This window comes from Chamaea fasciata, unplaced genomic scaffold (genome assembly GCF_029207755.1).
Source record: "Chamaea fasciata isolate MVZ Bird 193981 ecotype frontalis unplaced genomic scaffold, bChaFas1.0.hap1 SCAF_6, whole genome shotgun sequence".
Lineage (NCBI taxonomy): Eukaryota > Metazoa > Chordata > Aves > Passeriformes > Sylviidae > Chamaea > Chamaea fasciata.
The window spans coordinates 56,015,413-56,039,050 of record NW_027094091.1 but is presented as its reverse complement, the minus strand read 5'-3'; the positions used below and the strand labels follow the sequence as shown (position 1 = coordinate 56,039,050).

The window sequence follows — 23,638 nt, the reverse complement described above, 5'->3', positions numbered from 1 at the left end:
GTAAAAAAAACCCCAAAACCAAATAGTTTTTTTACTGCTGCGTTTAAAGTAACTATTTACTGTGTTTTAAGATGACTCAATCCTGCAAGTGTGCAGACACAGGGAAATACAGATGGTATTCCCAGGATGTTCAAGCTTGGAGCTCTGCACCACCACCTGAGTGGGAAGGAGTTGTACTGGGAAATTTTCAATTTAATATAATGTAATCTGTATGACATACAATCACTTCTGAGGAATAGTTCTGATTGAATAACCTTGTGTGTGGTAATCTGCCAGCGTTCAGCTGAGCAAAACTGGTGAAGAAATAGGCTTCTTTGCTTGCTTTTTATTTGGTGTGGATCTCTGTGTTTATTGTATCTTTAAGGTGATATGAAGTGGAAAGAGTTAAACCTCTCCAGAAAGCTCCCTGTGCATCTTACAAACATCTACTACTACCTCCCTCACCTTCAAGAACATGAAGATGCAATTTTCCCAAATGTTCTTTTTGGGCAACAGAGAACTGGGGGTAGGAAATAAAGTTTGGCTTCTATTTTCTATACGTTTGTATTTTTTTAGTAATTTGTAGCAATGAAGCACACTCAAAAGTTTAGAATGGATTTTCTTCCTTAACTTTCTAATGTTGGCAAGGCTGAATGAATTTGTATGGCAATAGTAAAAGTACTTCTAAAATTCCCACCCCTATTTCAAGTCTTTATCTCAAAGTATTCTGAAAACCTTTTGAAATAGCAACAAAAAATAATCTTAATTGAAAAACAAGATTTTTTTTAGTTTTAATCATTTATTCATATATGGCTAAGATGCAGTAGCTGACGTTTTTCCCCACAGAATTAGCATGGATGAGGAAGCCAAGGCGAATTTACAATGCATTCAGTTTGCCAATGTGAGAAGCAAAGGGAAAGGTGATGCGATCATTTAAAGGATATTAATATATCTTCAACGTAGCTTTTTCATCCACCTGAGAAATCAGCTGACACCTGTAGAAATCATAATGAATTCCAGTGACCTATAATACAGATTTTAAATACATTGTCCTGTCATGGGGCAGGTAAAAGGAACATGCAAAACTAGTAAGCAAAGAAGGAACTAGTCAACCATTTTGCTGACTTTTGTATTTTGTTGGAATTTTCACTTTTCTCTGAGGTGATTTTATATGAAGAAACCTTGGCAGTGTTTGTGATTTAACTAAAAAAACGCCAAAGCCTGGGCCATGCTCATGACAATGGATAACTTTCTAAAGACTACTCGTTAGTAGGTATAGTTGTACAATGCGATCTAGTGTTGTAGTTCTCACTGGAATGCCTGTAGGTCAGTGTCACTAGTAAACAAATACTCTGTGTTTAATCTCCTTTTATTTGTACAGGAAAATCACAATAGCAAAACTTTAAGTTTAAGAAGTACAGGTTGATCTTCAGTGTAGAAAATGATACAAACCCCAATGGTTTGTCAGGATACGTGCTGGGAAGGAACATTGGCACTTTGGTGTTTTTGAGCTGACGCTGGCATGGAAGTTAAAGTCAGAAACAAGTTACTAATTGCACCTACTATTTTATTTTGAACTGTTGCTTTCTCACCAGCCTTCTGGGATTTTGGTGAATAGAAATCATCTGCAAGGACTGAGATTCCACAGGTTTACTGAGCCATGTTTGGCTGCTGATTTAAGTAATGTCCATACTAATGAAAAAGGAGACATCCTGCTTCTGGTTTAACCACGTAATACAGCATTGGTTTGCTACTGGTGGAGTCTTTGCCAGAGACGATTTCAGTTCCTTATTTTTAATAACAGTAACATCTTAGTTCTTTTATTCTTATTGATGTTATGAAGACCATTGATGCATATCAATTCATCTGCTCAGAAGGATTTTTGAATTGGATTCCTTTCTGAAATATACAGCATTCACTTCCTATGAGAACCTGCTCTCTAGAGCAGCGTTGGTTTAACCCTTCCTGCTTAGATCTCCAAAACAAGAGCAAGCACTAATTTTGCAATACTCACTTTTGATTCTCAGTAGCAAACACTTACATGTTTGTCATAGGTAGTAGTATCTCCAGGTTCTCAAGTGTAGACCTGGTGTTTATAATGCTGTCACAATGCTAAGGAAATATTAACTGTCTCCAAGTTTCATGGTCGCATCAAATCAAAAGTAAAATGTAATTTCAATTTTCCTTAAAATTACACAGCTTGAGGCATTCTCTCTTTGCAGTCTCCCTGGTGATGGGTATTCCTACAGTGAAAAGGGAAAAACAAAATTACCTGATTGATACATTGAATTCCCTACTGTACGAACTATCTGAAGAGCAAAAGAAGGACTGCATAATAATCATCTTTATAGCAGAGGTAAGTTTGCATGGAAAGGTGCAGAATGCTAATAGACAATATGGAGATTTATGCCTAAATGTAATAGTGCAAAGCACTGTTAGCTTGGCCTTTGGGAGGGATTTCTTTGGGAGGGCTGGAGGAGATGGTGAGTTACTACCTCAGTGTTCATATGTGGAAAAAAACCCTGTAATGCAGATGATCAAAGGAAAAAAAGTTGTATTACATTCACCAACACAGTTGTTGAGTCGGATTTTCCAACAAAACCATATGAATTCATTATTTATCTCTGAAAGTACAGTTTTCTGCTCCCAGGATGAAATGTAAGTCCTCCACAGAAAAGTGCCATAGAACCTGAAGAAAGTAAACTTAGTCTTACAAATGTTCCAATTATTTATCTGCTAGTTTGATAACAATAGCTTACAAAACATATTGGAGCCTTCTGCATGTGTTTTGGCATTTCCCATGCAAAAAAAAACTGTTTCAGAGCCTTGAACATGTTTGGGAAAGTGAACAGTGCTCAAGGCAAGATATAAGGGATAAATGCTTTTTTTTTTCTCCCTCAAAACTCCCTTAATTACATCAGAAAAACAAGCTGCAGATAGGAATTAACTAGTAATAGCTTCTAGCAGGTAAAATGGCTCTGCAATTATTCAGACTTCATATTTATTCTTCATATTTCTTTGTCTTTCCATAGACAGCATTACATTCATGCATGTATTCATTTAACAGTCATAGATTGGTACTTTTTATTGTTTAGTCATCACTTTTGCAAGTGTAGAAGTGTCAAACAGAGTATAGTTCACTTCAATAAGTTTGGCCATGACTTCTCTGTTTGGATCACAATGAGGAGTATGGATCACAATGATCACAATGAGGAGTATGGAGGACCAGTTTTATTGGCTCTAGTTCCTCTTCAGCCTAGTTTATAGGAACTGAACTTACTTTGCAGTTGGTGTTTCCCAATGAAGAGCCCTGGCAGTGATGAGCTTTGCCTTGCTGCCACTCAGGTAAACTTCTTCTTACAGGGCTTCAGAGGAGTCTGTGAGGTTTTTAAGGGTTAACTGAATAGTGTCCCACTGTGGAGAGTCCTAATGTGACACTTTGAACAAACAGGAGCTGTGGTTGTAGTAATAATCCATATCAGCCAATTTAGGATTAAACTGCCCTGGTAAGAATTACTATCCATTTTCTCCCAACCCAAAAGTCATGTTCTCACAGCTTCCATTTTTTGCAGTAATTTGGAGCAGATAACCATGCTGATCTGAGAGGTGATAAGAACATTTTGTTATGAGAGCAGGGCAGGTGTGTTCACTGGTCACAAATCCACACCTTCCTTTTCCCACAAAGATTTAAAAGATCAAAGTAAATGCTTACATCATGGGTTAACCTTGAGCAACTTATTGATTGAGAGTGAGTTTTAGGTTCTGGGTATTTTTTTTCTGATCAAAGTTCTTTACTTCACTTTTTTTTTTTTTTTTACTTACTACAAATTTAATGTATAATTGGTAACAATTATATATTAAACAATTTGTTTATTTAAAGAAAAATCTAAACCCTTAGACAGTTATTGTGTTGCTTTAGAAATCGCATTCATAAAACTTTGCACTCTTAATATAGTAAACAGATATGTTTGGCACACTAAAACTGTTACTTTTATGAAACAGCAGTAATGAATGTCCTCAAAATTTCCAAACAAAGAGCCATAAGTTTGTTACATTAGGAAAAGGCTAAATAAAAATTTTAAGTGTTGCTGGCTTTAGAATATTTTGCTTACGTGATTTTTCTCATCAGCCTTTGGCCTCTTTTGTTGTTTTTGGATGATTAACCCAAATCAGCTCTTTTTACTGATAAATGATATCAGTAAAAATATATAATATATCATACTGGTATATGGCTGTGCTTTACAGGCATAGCTGAAAAGAATTTTAGCCAGAAAATAGCCTGGCCTTCTGCAAAAGCAGTGAAAAACAAAGTGCAGAAATGGCAGCTGGAGATAGTTGGAAGCAAAAGTGAACTACATTGAAAGTTTATTTGGCTTGAACAGCCCATACTGTTCCTTAGTAGAGCAGAAATGCTGCTGTAACATACCACTTTTTTTGGAAGGAAAAAAATTAAAAATGAAAAAAATTTGCATGTACATATTCCCTACAAAGTGTTGTTTAATACAAAAATGGGTGATTTTTAATGAAACCCTCCCTTCTTTTCTTTAGGTGGGTGCAGAATATATTAAGAGCATTGCAGAAAGTGTTAAAACCAGGTAAGTCCTACAGAGTGTAACACAACCACCAGTGTGAACATATTTGGAGCTTTAATGGAAAGAATTAGAACATTCCAACACTGAAATGGAACTGAGGCAAAGGTGCACTCTCAGTATGCATGCCATAACATACTGTGAAATTGAGAACAGAAATACGTAAATCAATTTATTTTTCATTTCTTATTTGATAACTACATTTTAACTATCCAGTCACAGTCTCAGCTTAAATCTCTGATAAATATTTGCTTGAGGTTAAGTCTTTTCCCCACGAAATTAATGATGCAATTTGTGTCCCTGAGGCTACATGAATGAGGTCCCCACTGACTACACAACCCTGAAGTGTAATCTGGCATCTGTCATAGAATCATAGAATTCCTTAGGTTGGAAAAGACCTGTTAGATCAAGAGAGTTCAACCATCGGCCCAGCACTGCCACCACTAAACTATGTCCCCAAGTGCCACAATGTGTCCGTGTTTTCCCAGTCTTTGTTTCCTTTTTTTAACTATTTTTCAGGAAGGCAATTGACTTGGGACAGGTATGGGATTACATTTGTAGCATTAAATGCTACTACCATAATGAGCAACGTGAGATTGGTAGAGATGTCAAATGGAAGCTTGGCTCCCACTGCACTTCTGCTTGCTCTTATCTTTCTTGAACAAGATCCCTGGAGGAGTTGACCTTTTCCTCCTCATTTGAGGGTCGCTGCACATCCTCCTTCATTGAAGGGTTTCCCAGACTGTATTTTGTGTGTGGGCTTCCCCCGGATGGCTCCTCATACTGAAGCTGTTAGCAAAGTAATATTCATCATTTCCTGCCTTCAGAGGGTATAGCTCAGTGGGAGGACTATGGCAAGGACAAGGGGAAAAGGTGCTCCTTCTTGGCACTGCAAAGGTACAATACCTACAGCAATATAAGCACTCAGATAATTTTAATTACTGCTTTATGCTTTTGAAAAAATTACTGCAGACTATTTGCTTTGTCGAGGTTACACAGTAAGACTGATATTTTTTCCCCATAACACCGGTACTATGATGTGTTTAATTATTAGTATTACCTTTTGTTTACTAATCATAGGAAATGGGAAACTCCGTTTTGAAAGCTCTGCTCTACCTGTCTTGTGTTGGGGTTTTAAAATGTTGTTTGTTCATTTTTGTTGGGTTTTTGTTTGTTGGTTTTTTGGTTGGTTGTTTTGTGGGCTTTTTCGGAGGTAGGGGAAAATTTGACTCCTAGGTTTGGCTCCCAAGGTAGGTTACACATTTTTTCAATGTCTCTTTAAATGGAAAATTTAATTCTTGGAGCAGAGACTAGACCCAGACTCCCCATTTTAAACTCCTGCTCTAGGACAGTACAATTTTGCTTAGAAAGTAGAATTAGAGTTGGAGCAAGGGTAAGGAAACTTGGAGCTCTCATGCAAGGGGGAACAGCTGTGTGTTGTTTCAGACAGTGGGTTTGGTTGTGAATTACTGCTGCATTTTGGCAGTCGTTTCAGGATTGTTAGTAAGCATCTACAGATACAGGAGGGGCAGGATTTCTGGGGCACACTTCTCTCCAGTGTTTTCTGAGACTTGGATGAGTTCCTGACCTGTCTGTTCTGATGGTTGTTAAAACCCCCTTCTTGGTTCCAAATTTGCAGTCAGTTACTTTGCTAGAGTTGTGAATTTCACTTCTGGAGGAGCAGACCTAACTTTGGGGAGCTGCTGTCTGTGGTTACCCTCCAAAGTCTTTTTGAGGAATGGGGTCTTACTAAAATTCTTCCCAGCTTCCCTAGAGAAGTCGAGTCTGGAGTCCTAGAGGTTATTTCTCCTCCTGCTTCTTATTACCCAGATCTTTCCAACCTGAAGAAAACACTTGGAGATTCTGAGGACCGAGTAAGGTAAGATTGCTATAGAAAACCTAAGAACTTTTGCTAAGAGTGTAAAATGGAAAATTCAGATGAAGTTAGCATTGTTTGAGCTGATACTGTTTCTGTGTCAGAGTTAAAGGACTTCAGTTGTACTTGTAAAACAAATTTACAAGGGGATCTTGAGAAAAGCTATGCTGCACATCAGCTTCAAGGGTGAGAGCCAAGGCATCTCCTGGGGTCTTGACTCTAGACATCCAACAGCTTGTAAACCAGATGGATAATGCCAACAAGCAATAGGCTATATGATCTGGTCATAAAGGAAAAAATAGAAAAACCTTTAATGTAACTGATGAGGGAGAGTCTCTGTGAACACACAGGAAACCCTATGAGGCCCTCTAGCTAATGACTGACAGCTACTGTGGGTTTAATTAATGACCTAACTTCTGGTGATCATTGACTTTTTATCTACTGTTAATACATCCTTAATGGTGATTTCATTCACTCACATGCCCCAAATTCACTAAGACAGAGATTATAAACTAAAATATAGATTTAATTATTTATTGGAGGAAAGTAATTTTCTTTCAGTCAACAATAACTAATTTATCAGAAGCCACTGCAACAATGCAGCAAGAGAGTTGCAGTATTGAAAGCTTAGGCTGGAGGAAATCAGCTAGTATATTTATATATGTGTGTGTATGTATATTGGCTTTATAGATAAACCTTATGTGTTCATAGACCATAGACCATAAACAAGTTTACATACTTAAAATTTAGTTTTAGATATGATTAGACTGGGATCAGTTATACATTTATGTTAATTAAATACTGATAAATTACTTTGTAGTCTTTCAGTGTTGATTACCAAACATCAAGGTCACCCTCTGGTAAAATGAGAGACTGTACAAAATATGTATTTATATTTAAACCTGAAAATTAAGGTTATCAACCTGCTCCTGTGCTGTTCCTATGTAAAACCACTTACTTTTTAATCTTTAAATAATCCATGGGTGTTTATTTCTACTCTTCGTGAAATAATGAGTGTAACATCTTTTAAGTCATTGACGTGAATAACTTTTTAGACATTTTGTTTCAAGCTCCGTTGACAGAGATAAATTTTTTTTTGTGTATTTAATGTTAACTTTTACAGGAAAATAAAATTATTTACAAATGTTTACATTGATTGTAGAGGAGGAATGCTTTTGCACTTAACACTGGGTTAAAATACTCAACCTTACAGGTTTAGTGGAGAGACAAAAAACGCAGAGCATTAGAAGTTCTTGTAATATAGAAATAACTCTTGCAACCCCCTCAAAAAGCTTATCAGAATTTGCTGCTTATGTTTAGGTGGAGAACTAAGCAGAATTTGGATTATAGCTTTTTAATGCTATATGCTCAACCTAAGGGAACATTTTATTTACAGGTATGTCCATATTATCATTAAGTAGCAGCAATACTTCTGTACTGATGATTAGCTTTGGCAATTTTTAAATTTGTTTCAAAGGCCTCAATAAAAGCAACAGTCTGTTGTCATTTTCTGTGTATTTTGCCTGTGCTCTTTGCAAGCATCCATGTATTTCTGTTTTTATACACATCTTGCAGCCAGGTACTATTTGATTAAAACCATCTCTACCTTCCTGTCATTTGTGATGTTGAAGAGCAAGGTAACTGAAGAATGAAACCCTCCTTTGATTAGGTTGAGAAAGTTAGGGTTTAATATCTTTTTACTTACTGCAGTCAGGAAAAATAGTGGTGATAGGTCCAGGTTATAGCCCTGAATTAAGTGAAGTATTGAATGTTGTGAAGTGAAATATTTCAGACAGGGAAACACCAGTAGAGTGATACTTGAGATAAGGTCAACTACAAGTTGGCACAGATCCTTAATTCTCCAGAAGATTTTGTGTTAGCCTTTAAGAAAATCCCCATGCATTTAAGCTTAGCTTTAACCATCATTCTAGATTTGTGCTAATTTCCACTCCATACAGATCTTAATCCCCACCAGAGATCCCAAAATTTCTAAGAGCTGGTCAGTCATGGAACATATCAGTAAAATTTTCACGTAGCTCAATAATGTCAGCAGTTTTTGAAAAAGCTCAGAAGAGCATTTTGCCTCAGAGTCTGTATTCCATAAGGACATCACCAGATTCCTGGAAGCAGAAGACTGGCATCTCTTACAGCTTTTCTCAGAATTCAACAAAAACACATTTGAGCTGGGATACTTAAGAATATCCCAATATGCCCAAAAACTACTCTGTAGGGTGCAGGTGAAAAGAATGAACACTTGCTGCCATAAATGTAGTTATGTTCTTCCCCTATTTAGAAGTCTTGTATTAAAGGAAGGCAAACAACTTAAAACTACTTTTCCTTAGCCTGGTACAAGATTTACTTCAGTAATCTTAAACAAAACTTGAGCTAGGTTAAATTTTTAATTTCGTTTAGTCAGCAATAGTATTGATTGAGTGGTTGATACTAACTCCCAAACCTTGAAAGAAGATAAGCACACATAATTAGTCTTGATGTCTACAGAACAATTGATGTCATAAATCAAACAAGATATTTGCTGAATAAACAGTTGGTCCAGGATACTACAGAACCAGGATTTAAGTAGTTTTGTGAAGTCCATTGAAGCTAACAGGCTTACACTGGGGATGAATCTGTGCTTTTAATCCTCACTGGTTTTGCATATTTTCTACGGTGTTTCTCGATATGGTGGCCTCCCTAGGTTTTTGAGATTCTCCAGTCTGCTTTTCATCCTTTTTTAGTGCCCCTCAGTTTCTCTTCAAGGATTCTCTAAAACCTTCTTTGATTCTTTGCCCTTCTTCCTTTACACCTTGCTCCTGGCAAATCCACTAAGCTCATTTAATTTTATGCCAAATTTCTTGTAAATTGATGTTTGGGGGATTTTTTTTTTTTTTTCTGGTCGCTCCCTTCTGCGTAACTGTCAACTCAACTCAATCCCCAGACCTCAGAATCTGCTAAGACTGTCTGCTAAGACAGTCTCTGTCTGTCTATTTTTTATCTTGCCATCAGCCAAAGCTGACAGGGTCAAAACAGATCTTTTAATCTCATCTTTCTAACTTCATTCTGCCTACTCCTGGGTTCACTGTTGCCAGCACATTTTTTTTCAGCCAGCCCTACACTTGTAGTGATGCCCAAGTTCAGCTAAAACCTGTGGCCCTGATCTCTCAAACTCTTCATGATGACTCTACGCTGTGTCAGTTGAAGACACAAAACCAGCAGGAAATAATGGTTTGTTTGTTTGGTTTTTTCTCGATTAATTTTCTGGCTGTGCAGCTTTCTGAAGCTGGTTCCAGCACAACCGGACTTACAGCAGGGCCAGTGAAGTACAGCAGCTAGAATAAATTACTGTATGATTACACTTCACCCCAGCAATATTTTCCTGAAGTCTTGGTCTCCTCTTTCTGTGTTTTCACACCCATACAGAATTCAAACCATGAATTACTCGCTCCGTAATTATTTCTGGAACACATTTACTCCTTTATGTCATTGCCTCCAAGCTCCTTGTCTGGATTCATAATGCTCAGCTTTAGTAGCAGAAACAACTTCTAGCTTTTTAGATGCCCAGATCTTGTCTGTGAGCCTTTAGCAGCAGGAACAGCTTTTGGCTTTTCAGATGCCCAGATCTTGTCTGAAAGCCAGGCAAAAATGAAGCCAATGCCTTTCCCATTTCCTTGATGGATGTCAGTCTCCTCTTCCAAGTACCCTTTAGTTGGCTCTGCTGCTGTACTCTGTGCTGGCCTTTACAACACCTTGAAAGCTCCACGCATTCCCGTCCTTCAGTGTGATTCACAGAGCACACCCGTTCATTGCCAGTATTCCCTAGCACAACTCGCTTCCTACTGGCATCTCAGTAATCATCCACAGTCCTTCTCAGTCACCTTGTATGAATGACAAAGTCTGCCCAGGCTACCAGAGCTTTTACACACCTTTCCTTTCAGACAGTTTGCTCCTGCTGCTGCTTATCACTGCTTATACAACCTAAGAACAAACTGTTTATTGTTGTCTTCCTTAACCTCGTCTTTTTGCCTAATGTTTTCTTCTAAGTGAGATCTCTTTAAGTCAGGGAGTCCTCCTTCATCAAAACGGGAGAAGCACCCATGGTGTTATGGTCACTCCTGTAGATAATTGCTTAATGAGTGGTACTAGACCAGAGTTATATGTAGAAGCTAAATGGCAATGCACTGTCGTTTGGAACAGCTTCAGTACATGCAGTACAGCAGTTAACACAGTTTTTACTTGCATGTGGCAACGTCACCACCCCCTCTGCAAGCAAGAAAATCACTGCTTGCCTTCTCTTTTTCTGTTGTGTTTTCTGCCCCAGCTGGAAGATGATATTGTAGCCAAACCTGATTATGTTGAAAGTGTAAAAAGCTTTGCTGCTCAACAGTCCCAAGATTGGATGGTTCTCGAGTTCTCACAACTTGGATTTATTGGTAAGTATTAAGACCTCAGCAGGATCAACTGGATCTGGAGCTGTGTAGATCAAAAAGGTCTCATACAGAATTACATCTCAAAGCATGGAAGGACTTGCATATCAAAACTTCCTTCGTTCTTCAGGAAACATCCCACTGAAAGTAGTTACTTTTTGTTCTCTTTAAAACTGTCTTGTTAATACAGAATCTCTTCAGCATAGAATCTATAATTGAGTTCCCATAAGCAAGAAATTGTTCCACCTCAGGGAACTATGTGCCCCTGTAACGTGTAGCTCTCTTTTCAAGAACGGAATTTGAACAATCTATTTTTTAAAAAAGCTTCCTCCTTTTCTTTGTGGAGGAGAATATGCATCCCATATCATAGAGCTGGATGATCAGCAACTCTTCAAAGCCAGACTCTACATGAAATTTTTCATTAAATATCATAATTACATTCATATGTGCAAGGCTGGTGTGATACTTAAATGTTTATTTAAATAAATTACATTTAAACATAAAGCTGGTGATTCTTGCATAGCAATAAAAATATAACTTCTTGTCTTGCTTTCAGGAAAATTGTTTAAAGCAGAAGACTTACCACTCATTGTGGAATTTTTTCTCATGTTCTATAAGGATAAGCCCATAGACTGGCTTATAGACCACCTGCTCTCGGTTAAAGTGTGCAATCCAGAAAAGGATGCAGTAAGTATAACTGTGAATTTGTGAACATAAATAACATTCAAGCACTCTCAGCGACAAAATTTATTTTCAAAAAGTGAAATATAAATATCTCAAACTGGACTTACTTTGGACTTCCCAGAGTTTCTGCTCCTTCTTGGGTTTTAGGGTTCAGGAGTTTTAACTGGTGCAGCCAGTTGCTGCTCCAGGATTTGCACGTTACTTTTGTGTTGATAAAGGAGCAAGAAGAAACAGACAGCAGTTGTGCAGAGCAGGAGATTAAGGGGAGTGGAACAAACAAGCTTCAAGTTTTACCCTGTAGCATAAGTGACTTCTGGGAAGGTCCCTGGTTTTGCAGGATCTCCAGACCCACTCATACAGATAGGAGCAAGGTTTTAAATCCTGCTCTGTGGATTAGGAGTTAGCAGTTAACTCCTGCTCATAGGAGTTAGAATAAGTTAGAAACTTAATTTAAGTTCTTGCCTGCCTGTGAAAACAGATTAAAAACCAGATGCTATTATGTTGACATCACCCATTCCAGATCAAATGTGCCAATTTACATCCAAAAGGTGAAATACTTTACTTTTATTTATGGCTGCTCCATCTTCTAAGACCTGATTCCTACCAGGTTAAAATTAAGCTGTATTCCCAAAAGGCAGGCAGGCAACTCATGGAAGTCTGCTCTGACCAAGCCAAAGCAGAGTGGTGTCCACAAGTTTCTACTGAGTTTCACTTCTGCATTTGCAATTTCAGTTGCTGTGGGTAATGAAAACCTACAGAGACAAATCAGTCTCACGTGGCCCTTGGGTGGGAAGGACCAGTGGCATGACCTGCTGGGACTATTCATGAGAATGCAGAAAATGGAGACTGGGAGAAGGCTGGGGAATCCCAGCTGTAGTACCTTCTCTGTTTGACAGCTTAAAGCATTGAACTTTCCTATAGGAGCCAGAGAAGGCAAGCTGACAACTCCTCACACTTTCTCCTTTCCAACCAAGAGTGTCACAAAGTGACACACAAAGATCACAGAGTGATCACATACTGTGCTACACAGGAGGGTCAGCAGGGCACTTGTTTGTGGTTTCTGTGTGCCATCCTGTGGTGATGGATGTTTGGCATGTGTTTATGTAGAATCATAGAATTGTTTGGGTTGGAAAAGACCCTAAAGACCATCTCGTTCCAACCCCCTGCCATGGGCAGGGACACCTTCCACTAGACTGGATTGCTCCGAGTCCCATTCTACCTGGCCTTGAACATCTCCAGGGGTGGGGCATCCACAGCTTCCCTGGACAACCCATTTCTGTGCCTCACCATCCTCACAGGAAAGAACTTCCTCCTAACAGCTAAGCCAAACCTACTGTCTTTTACCTTAGAAGGAATCCATTCCTTCCTGTCCTGTCACTCCAGGCTCTTGTAAAAAGCCTCTCTCTCTGTTCATTGCAGGATCCCTTCAGGTACTGGAAGGCTGCAATTCCCAAAGCCTATTCTCCAGGCTGAACAATCTCAATTCTCTCAGCCTTTCCTCAAAGGAGAGGTGCTCCAGCCCTCTGATCACCTTGGTGGCCTCCTCTGCATTCAGCAAGACACCTCCATGTCCCTCCTGTGCTGGGACCCAGAGGTGATGCAGCACTGCAGGGGGGCTCCCACCAGAGCTGAGCAGAGGGGCAGAATCCCCTCCCTCCCCTTCTGCCCACGGTGCTTTGGATGCAGCCCAGGACATGTTTGGCTTTCTGGGCTGAGTGCACATTGCTGGGTCATGTCCAGCCTCTCCTCTACCAGCACCCTCAAGTCCTTCTGTTCATCCCCAGCCTGAATTGAAACTGGAAGTTGCTCTGACCCAGGTGCAGCACCAGCACTTAGTCTTGTTAAAACTCATGATATTCCCATGGGCCCACTTCTCAACCTTGTCCAAGTTTTCAGCCTGGACTGACTATTAACATATCAAGGTTCATCTACATCTGCTCACCAAGTTGGAGAAGACAGTCTATGATGATCAGAGCCATCATATCTCTGCATGGTTCAGAAGCTTTGTCACGTTTACTTTACCTGCTGTGAACCATCATTCACTGCTGGGGTCCCCAGTACAAAAAAAAAAGCCATGGACCTGTTAGAGCAGGTGGAGAGGCCACAGAAATGGTCAGAGGGCTGGAGACAGGCTGAAAGAGTCAGAGGTCTTCAGAGTGAAGAAGAGAAGGCTTCAGGGGAGACCATATAGCACCTTCCAGTACCTAAAGGGAGCTTGTAGGAAAGAGGGAGAAGGTCTTTTTATGTGTTGTGACAACACAAGGGGTAACAGTCCTAAACTGAAAAGAGAGGGTATGTTTAGATTGGATATAAGTAAAACATTTTTTATGGTTAGAGTGGTGAGTCACTGGCACAGGTTGCCCAGGAAAGGTGTAGATGCTACATCCAGTGTTTCTGACCAGGCTGGATGGGGCTCTGAGCAACCTGGTTTAGTGGAAGCCTGTCCATGGCAGGGGAGTCAGAACAAGATGGTCTTTACAGGTTGCTTTGAACACAACCATTCTTGGTTTTGTGATCATAGGCAGTGGCCTCTGTCTATCACATGCAGTGGGAACTACAGGCTCCAAGGATGGAAGCTCTGACTCAACAAGCAGCCTTATCTCAGCTTCTGCAGAAATGACCAAGCCTGCCTCATGCCACTGATTATTTTCAGCTGCTGCCAGAAGCAGATGTTTTTTGGTAGTGCCGTCATAGCACAAAATAAGACATTCTAGAGCCTGCATTCTTGCAGGGAATGAGTTGAAAATCCTGTCAGTAGAAAGATGACAAATTTATTTTCTTAAAATTATTTCTTCTTTATGGAAGTATAGTGTGCCTTTCAGAGAAACAGCTGCTAGTAAATCAATTTGCACACAATGTATTGTGGCTTTACATTGTTTTGCTGAACACCTGCTGTGGACAAAAATAAAAATGCTTCATTTCTTAAATAGCTTTTCAGGGTGTTTTGAACTTTTAATTAGTACTCCTGTGGAAACCATAAATCTCTCATGAGCTTTGATGGTTTTAAGCCAGCTGAGTGAAGACTTAATCACTTCTGGCTTTAGAAGACATTGATATAGTTAATGTAGCATTTTTCCTTTATAGAACTGAAAGCACTTGATGGAAGAGGTAAGCACGTTATCCTTTCAAATTTTAAGGTATGAGACCTGGGATACAGGAAAGTTAAATGATCTTCAAAACTCATATAATAATTCTGTGGCAGCACCAAGAGTACAACCCAGGGAGTCTCATTTTAGCTCTTTGCTTTGTTCCTTGCCATTATGCTTCATTGTTGTATTAATTACTGTGGCATGTTTGTGTCACTGTATCAAACTACAATGCTCTATATATGCAAAGAAAAAAAATCACATTTAAAGAAATAGTTTGCCATCATTCAAAGATCAAGAAACTCCAATATTAGTACTAATTACAGTTATTTAATTCCTTGATGTACATTGTGTCCTAGGTGTAGTAAACTGGAAAACTGTTTGAAACACAATATTTAAGGGCTTTATCTAATTATGGGATAAAAGATCCACAACTTATAATACGTTAAAAGCCTCCCAAACACAACAGAAAGAGGTAAAATTATGAAGATTGAAATCTAACCAGAATCTATCTTAAGAAGGTCAGTTTTGGTCAAAGTAATTTAATTAGAATGATACAGCAAGGCTAAGAGTTGAAATAAAATTTGCCAGGAACAGCTAAGAAATCAATGTTTCAGATTTGAGTCCACTTTTTTCCAGATTTGAGTTGTGACTCATCACATACTGTGCAGAAATCTCTGAATTACTGGTGGTTGAGCCTTCAAATCTAAATAACAGCATGAGCAGAATTAGGAGTTTTCATCTAGAAAACAGTGTGTTTGACATAAGGTGACTGTTAATTTAAGGCTTACTCATTTAAATATGGATAAAAAATCTGGACCCATACCCTTAACTACATAATGAAATTGCCTTATGGAACATAGTTTTTCTCTCCTTGGTTAAATAATCCTTCACTCCCTTTTAATTTCTTTCTAGGCACACTGTGAAATGGAAAAGTCAAAGTTACGTATCCGTGCTAAACCATCTCTCTTTCAGCATGTGGGGATTCATTCATCATTGGCTGGGAAGGTACAGAATTTGAAAGTAAGAATAAACTAATTCCATATTTTTTGCATTATATGCTTGTGTTCTGACTTAGTTCTCAAATGAGTTTCAAGGACCACATCTTTGGCATTAGGTGGCATTTCCATATCCAATTATGTTGTTTTGCAGATTTGGTAGAGAATTTTGATCTGGCCTCTAAGCTGCAGGTGGAGCACTGCTCCTGCACAAACACCTTTGAATCTCTCATCTGAACAGCAGCATTTCATGGCATATAGGAACCCTCCTCACAACACAAGGTTTCAGATGCTCTGCTCCATGCAAACAAAGCCATGATGGTTTGTTTTGGCTGAGCACTCCACATTCCCAATATGAGGGACAATTAAGAAGGTATATTGGTAGGACAAGGTGTGCCTGACGTGATGGCCACAGATTTTCATGGAGAGTTTGGAGGGGAAACCACATATCTGATAAGGACATGAGCAATGATGAACCAGACTTCAGGAATCTCCTGACAGTGCCATCTAGACTAGTGACAAGACTTCTCAACTGGAAGATTGAGACCAGAGATTCAGGTAGTCCTTAGCAGAGCCCAGGAATCACATGTTCTGACAGAAGGCATCCTAGACTGTAGGAGAAGGGAATACAGGTGACCTCACCCCTGATAAGTAACAGCTGTGTTAATTAATCAATACAGCCTTTCCTCTGATGAGTAACAGCTATATCCAACAAGGATGAGTGAGATAAAAGAGGGGGCTGGCTGGTAAGGGGAGGATCATTCTGGAAGTGTAATCTTGAGGAGCATGAAGGAGAGGATGAAGAAGAAGGATCCTGGGGAGAGAGAATCCCTGCTGTGAGGTCAGTCTGGGTCTGCAGTCAGAGCCTGCTGTTGAAGCCTGCAGTCACAGTCTAGCTGGGTAAAAGCCTGCAGTCAGAGTCTGCAAACTGGTACCTGCAGTCACAGTTCAGCCAGAAATAACCAGCAGTCAGGGGCTGCAAGGGAAACCTACAGCAGGAGCTTGCTGCAGCCAGAGTCAGTGAATGGTTGCAGTCAGGATGGCTGAGCTGTAAAGAGGAATAACCCAGGACCCTTTTCATGCTGTGGTAAACAAGAAGTCTGTGTCTGGGCTCACTTCTACCCTCTAACAAGAGGGCTGCTGCAACACTAGACAGCTATGAAATAGCCTCCTGTGAAGATTTTTATTTTTGAATCTTGGCAGATAAGACACAATCAGTATAGCTCTGTCTACAAATTGTAACGTTGAGTCCCAGTGATTGCACTGAAATTAATATTCTATATAAATTAAAAATAGGTTGTATATTTTTTCACATGGAGATGATTATATTCTGGAGTAGCTTCCTGTAGTAATTACAGATATCAATGCACTTTTTTTTCCATTGTATGGGTGAAATGACATTTCTTTATATCAACAGGATAAAGATTTTGGAAAAAGTCTGCTATATAAAGCACATAATAATCCACCTGCAAAAGTGGATACAAGCCTAAGAATATACGAGCAACATACCTTGGAAGAAGTTTATAAAGGACAAAACTTTTTTTGGGCTTTAGCTCCGATGGCAGGTGACTACATCAGGTTCACATTTTTAAATCCACTAGACGTTGAAAAGTAAGTATTACATGATATGGAACATGGAAGCCTACATATATCCAATTTGGAAATGCTTGAGTCTGTTTGAAATTATCGGTGCTCAACTGTTTGCATAAACCTTGTTGCTGAAAAAAAAATCCATGATTTGCTATTTATCTGCTCTTCTTCCTGAAATACATTTCTTCATTAGCAATTAGAAGGCTTCTTAATTTTTTTCCTTTTATTTCTTCAGGTAGATATTTTGTACTCTCTCATGATGTTTCTCAAATTTGTATTTAACTGATGAATTTCATCAATGGTGTCAGTGAAAGCTTTATTTGCACAGTTGCCAACAGAAAGGCTGTTGTGTGATGTTGAGTCTGTATCTCCCCCTAGTGAATGACAGCTGTTACAATAAACACTGGTGTTCTGTAGTAATTAACTGCTTAATGCTTTCTGAAACTTGCGTTGGCTGTAGTTTAGCATGTTCCTATTACTGAGAAGCTGCATTGCATGAAGCTAACTTACATATGGTATTGTCTAATGGCTGGTCCCAGCCCCATTACATTGCCAGTCTGTGAAAATGTATGGTTAATCCTATAATATTTGGTGGTTTTAAGCCTTGAATACTTGATATCAGAGGAGAGAGTTTGAGGATTTAAATTATTTTAGTTCTTTCTGGATCTAAAACCCTAAGAACTCTGAATTCTAGAAACTTAAAACCAAACAGGGATTTTTATTCTTAGATGGTTTTGCTTGGATTCTTGTTTGGTCAATGCTCTTGCTTATTGGCTATAAAGGAAATTGTTTAGAAGCACCTGAGTTGATCAGTACTGATAGAAGAGGGGAATTCTCCTGGCATGTAGTATATGGCCAAGTAGAAACAGAAATTTTTGCTGCTGCTCACCTCCCAGTAGCCTTTTCCACTTGAGTCTTACAATTCTAGGAACAGATCAGAGGGCAGATCTTCCTTAGCCATTTAAACATGGGAAGTTAATTTATTTGGAACTTGAGCACTACAAAGGGGAACACTTCTATTTGTTGTCCCAGAGAAAGAAGGTTTAAATATTCTGTTTTAAATAAAAATACTATATTATGGTTTGGTTTATAGTTTCAAGGCCTATTTCTATCCTCTCTAGCCCAAAATATATATAAAGAAAAGATATCTGAAACTTTCCTTCCAAACTGGAAAGACTTACTTCCCTAGAAGTCTTCTAAATTATAAAATACCTGGAAATAATACACCTTTATCATCAGGTACTTGTTCAGAAGTGGAAACATGGAGCACCCTGGTGATAAACTTTTTAACACTACTGTGGAAGTGTTGCCAGCTGATGTAAGTCTCTCATTTAGAACTGTATTTAATTTTCAGAATGATATTCAGCATAAAATGTCATACCCTAGAAAATACTTCTTGAAATGTTACTATTTTATGTTTTACAGGAAACACTAAGAAAAGAATTGGCTGATAATGGAAGTAAATTTAACTCCCCAGCAACCAAAGATGGATATTTAAAAATAGGTAAATTGTTTTTTGTCATTTCAAAACCAGAAATTTTTTTCCTACATATAAAATGTTTCTGCTCTTAAGGATTTCATGAACTCTGATAAATTCAACATTCCAAGGTGAACTAGTAAGGAAAAGAAACCCTTTGCATTACTGCATATTGTAGTGTATGGTGTTTGATCAATGACTCTCCTGTTTTGGTTTAAATACAATCAGTGGCAATATCCAAGACATCTAATCAGAAGGAGAACTAATTACAGTCCCTGTGAAGGGTTCACATGGCAAGGTTTTGGTAGCTGGGGTGGAGGGGAAACTACAGGGGTGGCTTCAATGAAAAACTGCCAGAAATTTCACTTATGTCCAGTGGAGCCAGTGGCAGCCAGCTCCAGGACAGACCTACAACTGGCCAAGGCTGAATCCATCGGGGATGAGAGGCGTAGTGTATTGTGGCATAACATATGTAAAAAGAGGGCAGAAAAGTTCTGTGTAACAGCAGTTGCAGCTGGAGAGAGGAGGGAGAATGCATGAGAGAACTCTGCAGACACCAAGGTGAGTGAGAAAGGAGGGGCAGGATGCCATTCTGATTCCCCTGAGGACGCTGGAGCAACAGAGACATGTGATGAACTGACCACAACCCCCATTCCCTCTCCCCCTGCACACCTGGGGGTAAGAAGGTAAAGAAAATCAAGAGTAAAGTTTAGCACAAGAAGAAGGGGGAGGGTAGGGGGAAGGTGTTCTTAAGATTTGGTTTTGTTTCTCATTACTCTACTCTGATATGAATAATTTTTTTTTTTCCCAAATCAAGTCTGGCTTGCCCTTGAGAGTAATTTATGACTGATTGATCTCTCCTTGTCCTTATTTCAACCCATGAGTCTTTTCCATAACATTTTTTTCCCTGATGTACTCTGGATTTAATTTATAGCTTGTAATTAAGAGCTTTTTCACAAGTTTGCTTGGAAGTGTATTTCATTTTAATAAATATTCTTATGGGTATTCTGGTTTGGTTTTTTGGGGTTTTTTTAGGGGCTTTTGAAAATGGCGTTGCAGAAGGCAGCATCAGCCAGTCCATAGGAAGAATACAGGCTATTCGTTTGTCAGTCACTTCTGATTCTCCCGTCTGGGCAATACTGAGTGAGGTAAGCTTTCAATAAAAGCATTTTTATTATTCATTATTAAATGAATTTTGAGTCTTCCAAATGTATAGCATTGCCAATCATTTATCTTATTTAATTTTGAGTGGAATTTTGTGTGGAAAACCACAAGTGAAGAATTATATTATTTTCAGAAGAGAAGTTAAATGTACTTCACTGAAAGTGCTGGAAACGCACAAATGGGAAGATTCTCCAGTTTTGGAGTGCTGTAGCTGTAGTAGCTTGGACTTGGGTTTTGACAAACAAAGCTTTTTTCAGTCACCATCTTGGATATTAATTACGTCAACATTTTCAGATGAACCTCTGATTTTTTAATTCTTCCAAGTTTTTCAAATGTCAGTAAGTCCATAAATAGAAAATACTCAGCAGAAGTTACTGAGGAGAATTTCTACAGCCTTAAACACTAGCCATAGCTGGAAGAAGGGGAAAACTAATGTCATAGGAAAAGCTTCAGAAGATTTTAGAAACTAACAGATTTTGGGTTTTTTGCAGGTATTTATCAAGACATCTGAAAACTGAAAAAAATACACTTTTGATGTGTCGCTAGTCCTGTATTGCTTGAAAAGAAGGCTGACTGCAACAACAGGAAAAAAAAAAAAAGACTGGGTCAAAAGATCAATTCCATACCCATTTAATTATTAATACTCTGCATTAGGACAGAGTTGAGATAAATTTTAGGTTGTAACATGACAAGGTATATGAAAAGAATGTAAGTAATTCCTATAAAATGTTCTTGAGTAATATGTCATATATAAAAATCTCACCTTAGTTTGGCAACATTAAATAAATATTACTATAAACAATTGATAAGGCATTATAGCCTGCCTCAGGGACTAAAGCATAAAGGTATAAAAAGTTTCACCAGAAATAAGAATACGGACACTTCTGAAAAATATTAAGGACACAGTGTTCAACTCCATTAAAAACACTGGTCAATTTTGTAGGGAAATTAGAACGGAAGCAAAAGTTGTCAATATTCATTGCAAGTATTTAAAGCAGTTCACAGGAATAACTTAATGTTATGAAAATTTATCTCAAACTTAAATGCGTTTCAGCCTTAATGTAGCATAAGTTACGTTAAATATATTTTTAAATGAGAAGTGCCTACAAGTTACCTTTTGAATAACTTGAAACTTAAACAGGTGTTTTTTGGAAGATTGTAAAACTTCTCAGTGAATTGTGCATTGAATTAATTACGGGAAATAAGGGTATTATGGGTGACTATATTTTTGTAGAAAGAAAATCTATTTAAATAAAATTTTGGATCCTTGATTTAGATAATCAGTGTGTACTGGTATTTCAATCCTTGTTGCAAGTTCAAATTCAACATAAATTTGAAAATAAAAAGTAAACCACAGTAGTCTCATTTGAAAAGTTTTTGGGAAATGACAATCCACCTTGGACATCTACCTATAAATGGGCAGAATTCTGGTATCACATCCTTAGCACATGAAGCACAACTGCACCCTGATTCCCCTGCATAGGCATTGTATCCTGACACCAGCAAATAAACTGCAAAATGTGGATTTGTATTCAATGGGCTACATTAATGTAGAGTTGTATTCCTAATGCCACAGTGTTTTTCATTTAGAATGAGATGGAATTAATTATTTTACATTAAACAATTCAGAAGAGTGGGTTTTTTTCAAAGACAAGCTCTAGTAATATTTTGATAACATTGCATAGAGGTTTATTGTTTATTTATTTTACTTTATTTAGAAATTTACACACAAGATTGTTTATATACTGTCGTGCTCTATGTATATATAAATATATGTGCATACATATATCGGACCGAATATTGCAGCCTTCATGAGGTTAGGGGTTTAATTCCAGTTCAGAATTAGTGCAGTAATGCAGCATCCTTAGAGCTATACTGGGGGACACTTTCATCCTTCAGCACTTACAATGAAAACATAAAACCCTATTTTGCCACTGCTGCCTCTGCCATAGATTCACTCTTGGGAGTAGTGTCTGCATTCAGGGTGCTTTACACTTACTTGTTACAGGTCAGTGTCATTAAGGGGGAAATTTCAGAGCAATTATTTAAATCAGTGGAAACAGATTATACTAAAATAATAGGTTTTGCTACCAAAACATCTTATTTTCGCAATGAAATAAGATTTCTCTCTAGTTGTTGAAGCATACTCAAAAAGCCTCATCAGAATACTTGAAATTATAGTAGGAAATGACTGGACTTGAAAAAAAAATATATTTTTAAATGAAATTTTTCATTCTGTGCTGCCAGCCTGGTGCTTCATTCCTTGTTTCTGCTTTTACATATTTTACATAACTGTTGCAATCACAGAATACCCTTCCCCTCACTCTGATGTAAATGAGGTTTTAGTTGATGGTGTGAATAATTAATGCTTCTCAAGAACCATTAATTCTTTTCCGTGATTTTGTAAGAGCAGAGGTTTCTTGCACAGTCTGCAGAGCCAGTGTAAAACCAAAGGAACCTCCTAAGAGGAATTCTGGATTTTTCACTGAAGAAGCAATAGTGGAAAAGTGAACAATCCAGCCCCAGGAATTTTACAGCAAGGGAGTGCAGTGGAAGAATACTTCAGCCATAACACTTCTGTGAGTTATTGGCAACAGCCACCACTGGTGAGTGAATTAGCTGGCCTTGTTCACAAGGAGTGGTTATGGAACACCTGCAGCTTCTTTTCCACCTTGCAAGCAAGATCTTACCTGTAGTTTTCCATGTAATAAACTGATGCACTGAACCTTTACAAACCACAGCTCTGAGGCCAGATCAAAGGCTGAATATAGAAGCCTTCCCATAGGAAGGCTGCAGTTCAGGTCGACGGAATAAGAAACTTCCTCCAACTTCACAAGTGACTGGTTTTGAAGTCCAGGCATTGTGATTGTGATTACCCAAGGTGGTAAACCGTAAGTGAAAAAAAATAACTCCGAGAAGAGTTTCAGATCACAAACCAGATCACCAGGCTCACTGAATGGGAAATTTTTCTTCAGTAATTTCATGTGGTTTAAAACGTAAGTCTCGAAAATAAGATCTACCTCAGGCTCATTGTGCATGTACTTAATCACGTTAAACGTCTGTGTGGTAAGAAACCACAATTTTCAAGCTAGTTCTGTTACCAAAATCCTCTGTAAACACTGGGAAAAATAAGACTCTCTCAACACTTGTCTTTTTATTGTTAGAGGGAGTAAGGCATTACTTTATTCTTGTCCACGATGTGGATGAGTTTCAGCCTCTGTGCTGGCACAGATACGAAACTTTTTCACTTACGTATACATTTTTTGTGAAGAAAGGAATTAACGCTCATTGGTTCCAAGCTACAAAATTCTCTTCGTTAATTAGTATTCTATCCTCTAATGGTTATTGATTTCGTGCTATTCATGCTAATTTGGTCCACATCCTTTAGTCCTTTTATCGTCTTTTTCTCAGATGGGAAGTCTAATGCCTGAAAAGTTGGGATCTCCTGTCTTTTGGTTACTTCAATATCCTTTAAGGGCCACAAACCTAAGATCGCAGTTGTCCAATCTTTAGCACCCTTTGGCTCTGTTTATTGAAGCTTGTCAGGTTATTTTTAGCAAACTTAAGGTTTCACTGATTTAATGATCACAGTAACAATAAGTCTGTTTAGAAAACTAGTGCTGGCTAAAAGCAGGCACTGCTTACAATTAATTAAAACAACTAATTTAAAATTAAACACACGACTTTCAACAGTTCAATTTTAATAATGTTTTATTCAAACAACTGTAATTTTCACTGGAGCACAGCTATTCATTTCTCTGAATGATATGTTTC

General features: G+C 38.3%; 1 protein-coding gene across 2 annotated transcripts in view; it reads left to right on the top strand.

The window, feature by feature from the left end:
• MGAT4D (MGAT4 family member D) overlaps positions 1-21,135 on the top strand; it is a 33,354-nt gene extending 12,219 nt beyond the window's left edge. The window contains exons 3-15 of one of the 2 annotated variants that reach the window (XM_066185016.1): positions 365-505; positions 2,202-2,335; positions 4,528-4,574; positions 6,334-6,447; positions 7,765-7,840; positions 10,760-10,871; positions 11,422-11,552; positions 15,551-15,658; positions 17,051-17,244; positions 18,463-18,541; positions 18,649-18,727; positions 19,736-19,848; positions 20,356-21,135. In XM_066185016.1, coding sequence (XP_066041113.1) covers positions 365-505; positions 2,202-2,335; positions 4,528-4,574; positions 6,334-6,447; positions 7,765-7,840; positions 10,760-10,871; positions 11,422-11,552; positions 15,551-15,658; positions 17,051-17,244; positions 18,463-18,541; positions 18,649-18,727; positions 19,736-19,848; positions 20,356-20,382 — 1,355 coding nt within the window. In that variant the 3' untranslated portion in view covers positions 20,383-21,135. Of the gene's footprint in view, positions 1-364; positions 506-2,201; positions 2,336-4,527; positions 4,575-6,333; positions 6,448-7,764; positions 7,841-10,759; positions 10,872-11,421; positions 11,553-15,550; positions 15,659-17,050; positions 17,245-18,462; positions 18,542-18,648; positions 18,729-19,735; positions 19,849-20,355 lie in introns of those variants that run through there. The other variant, XM_066185014.1, reaches the window with a different exon arrangement.
• The last annotated feature ends 2,503 nt before the right edge of the window (positions 21,136-23,638 follow it).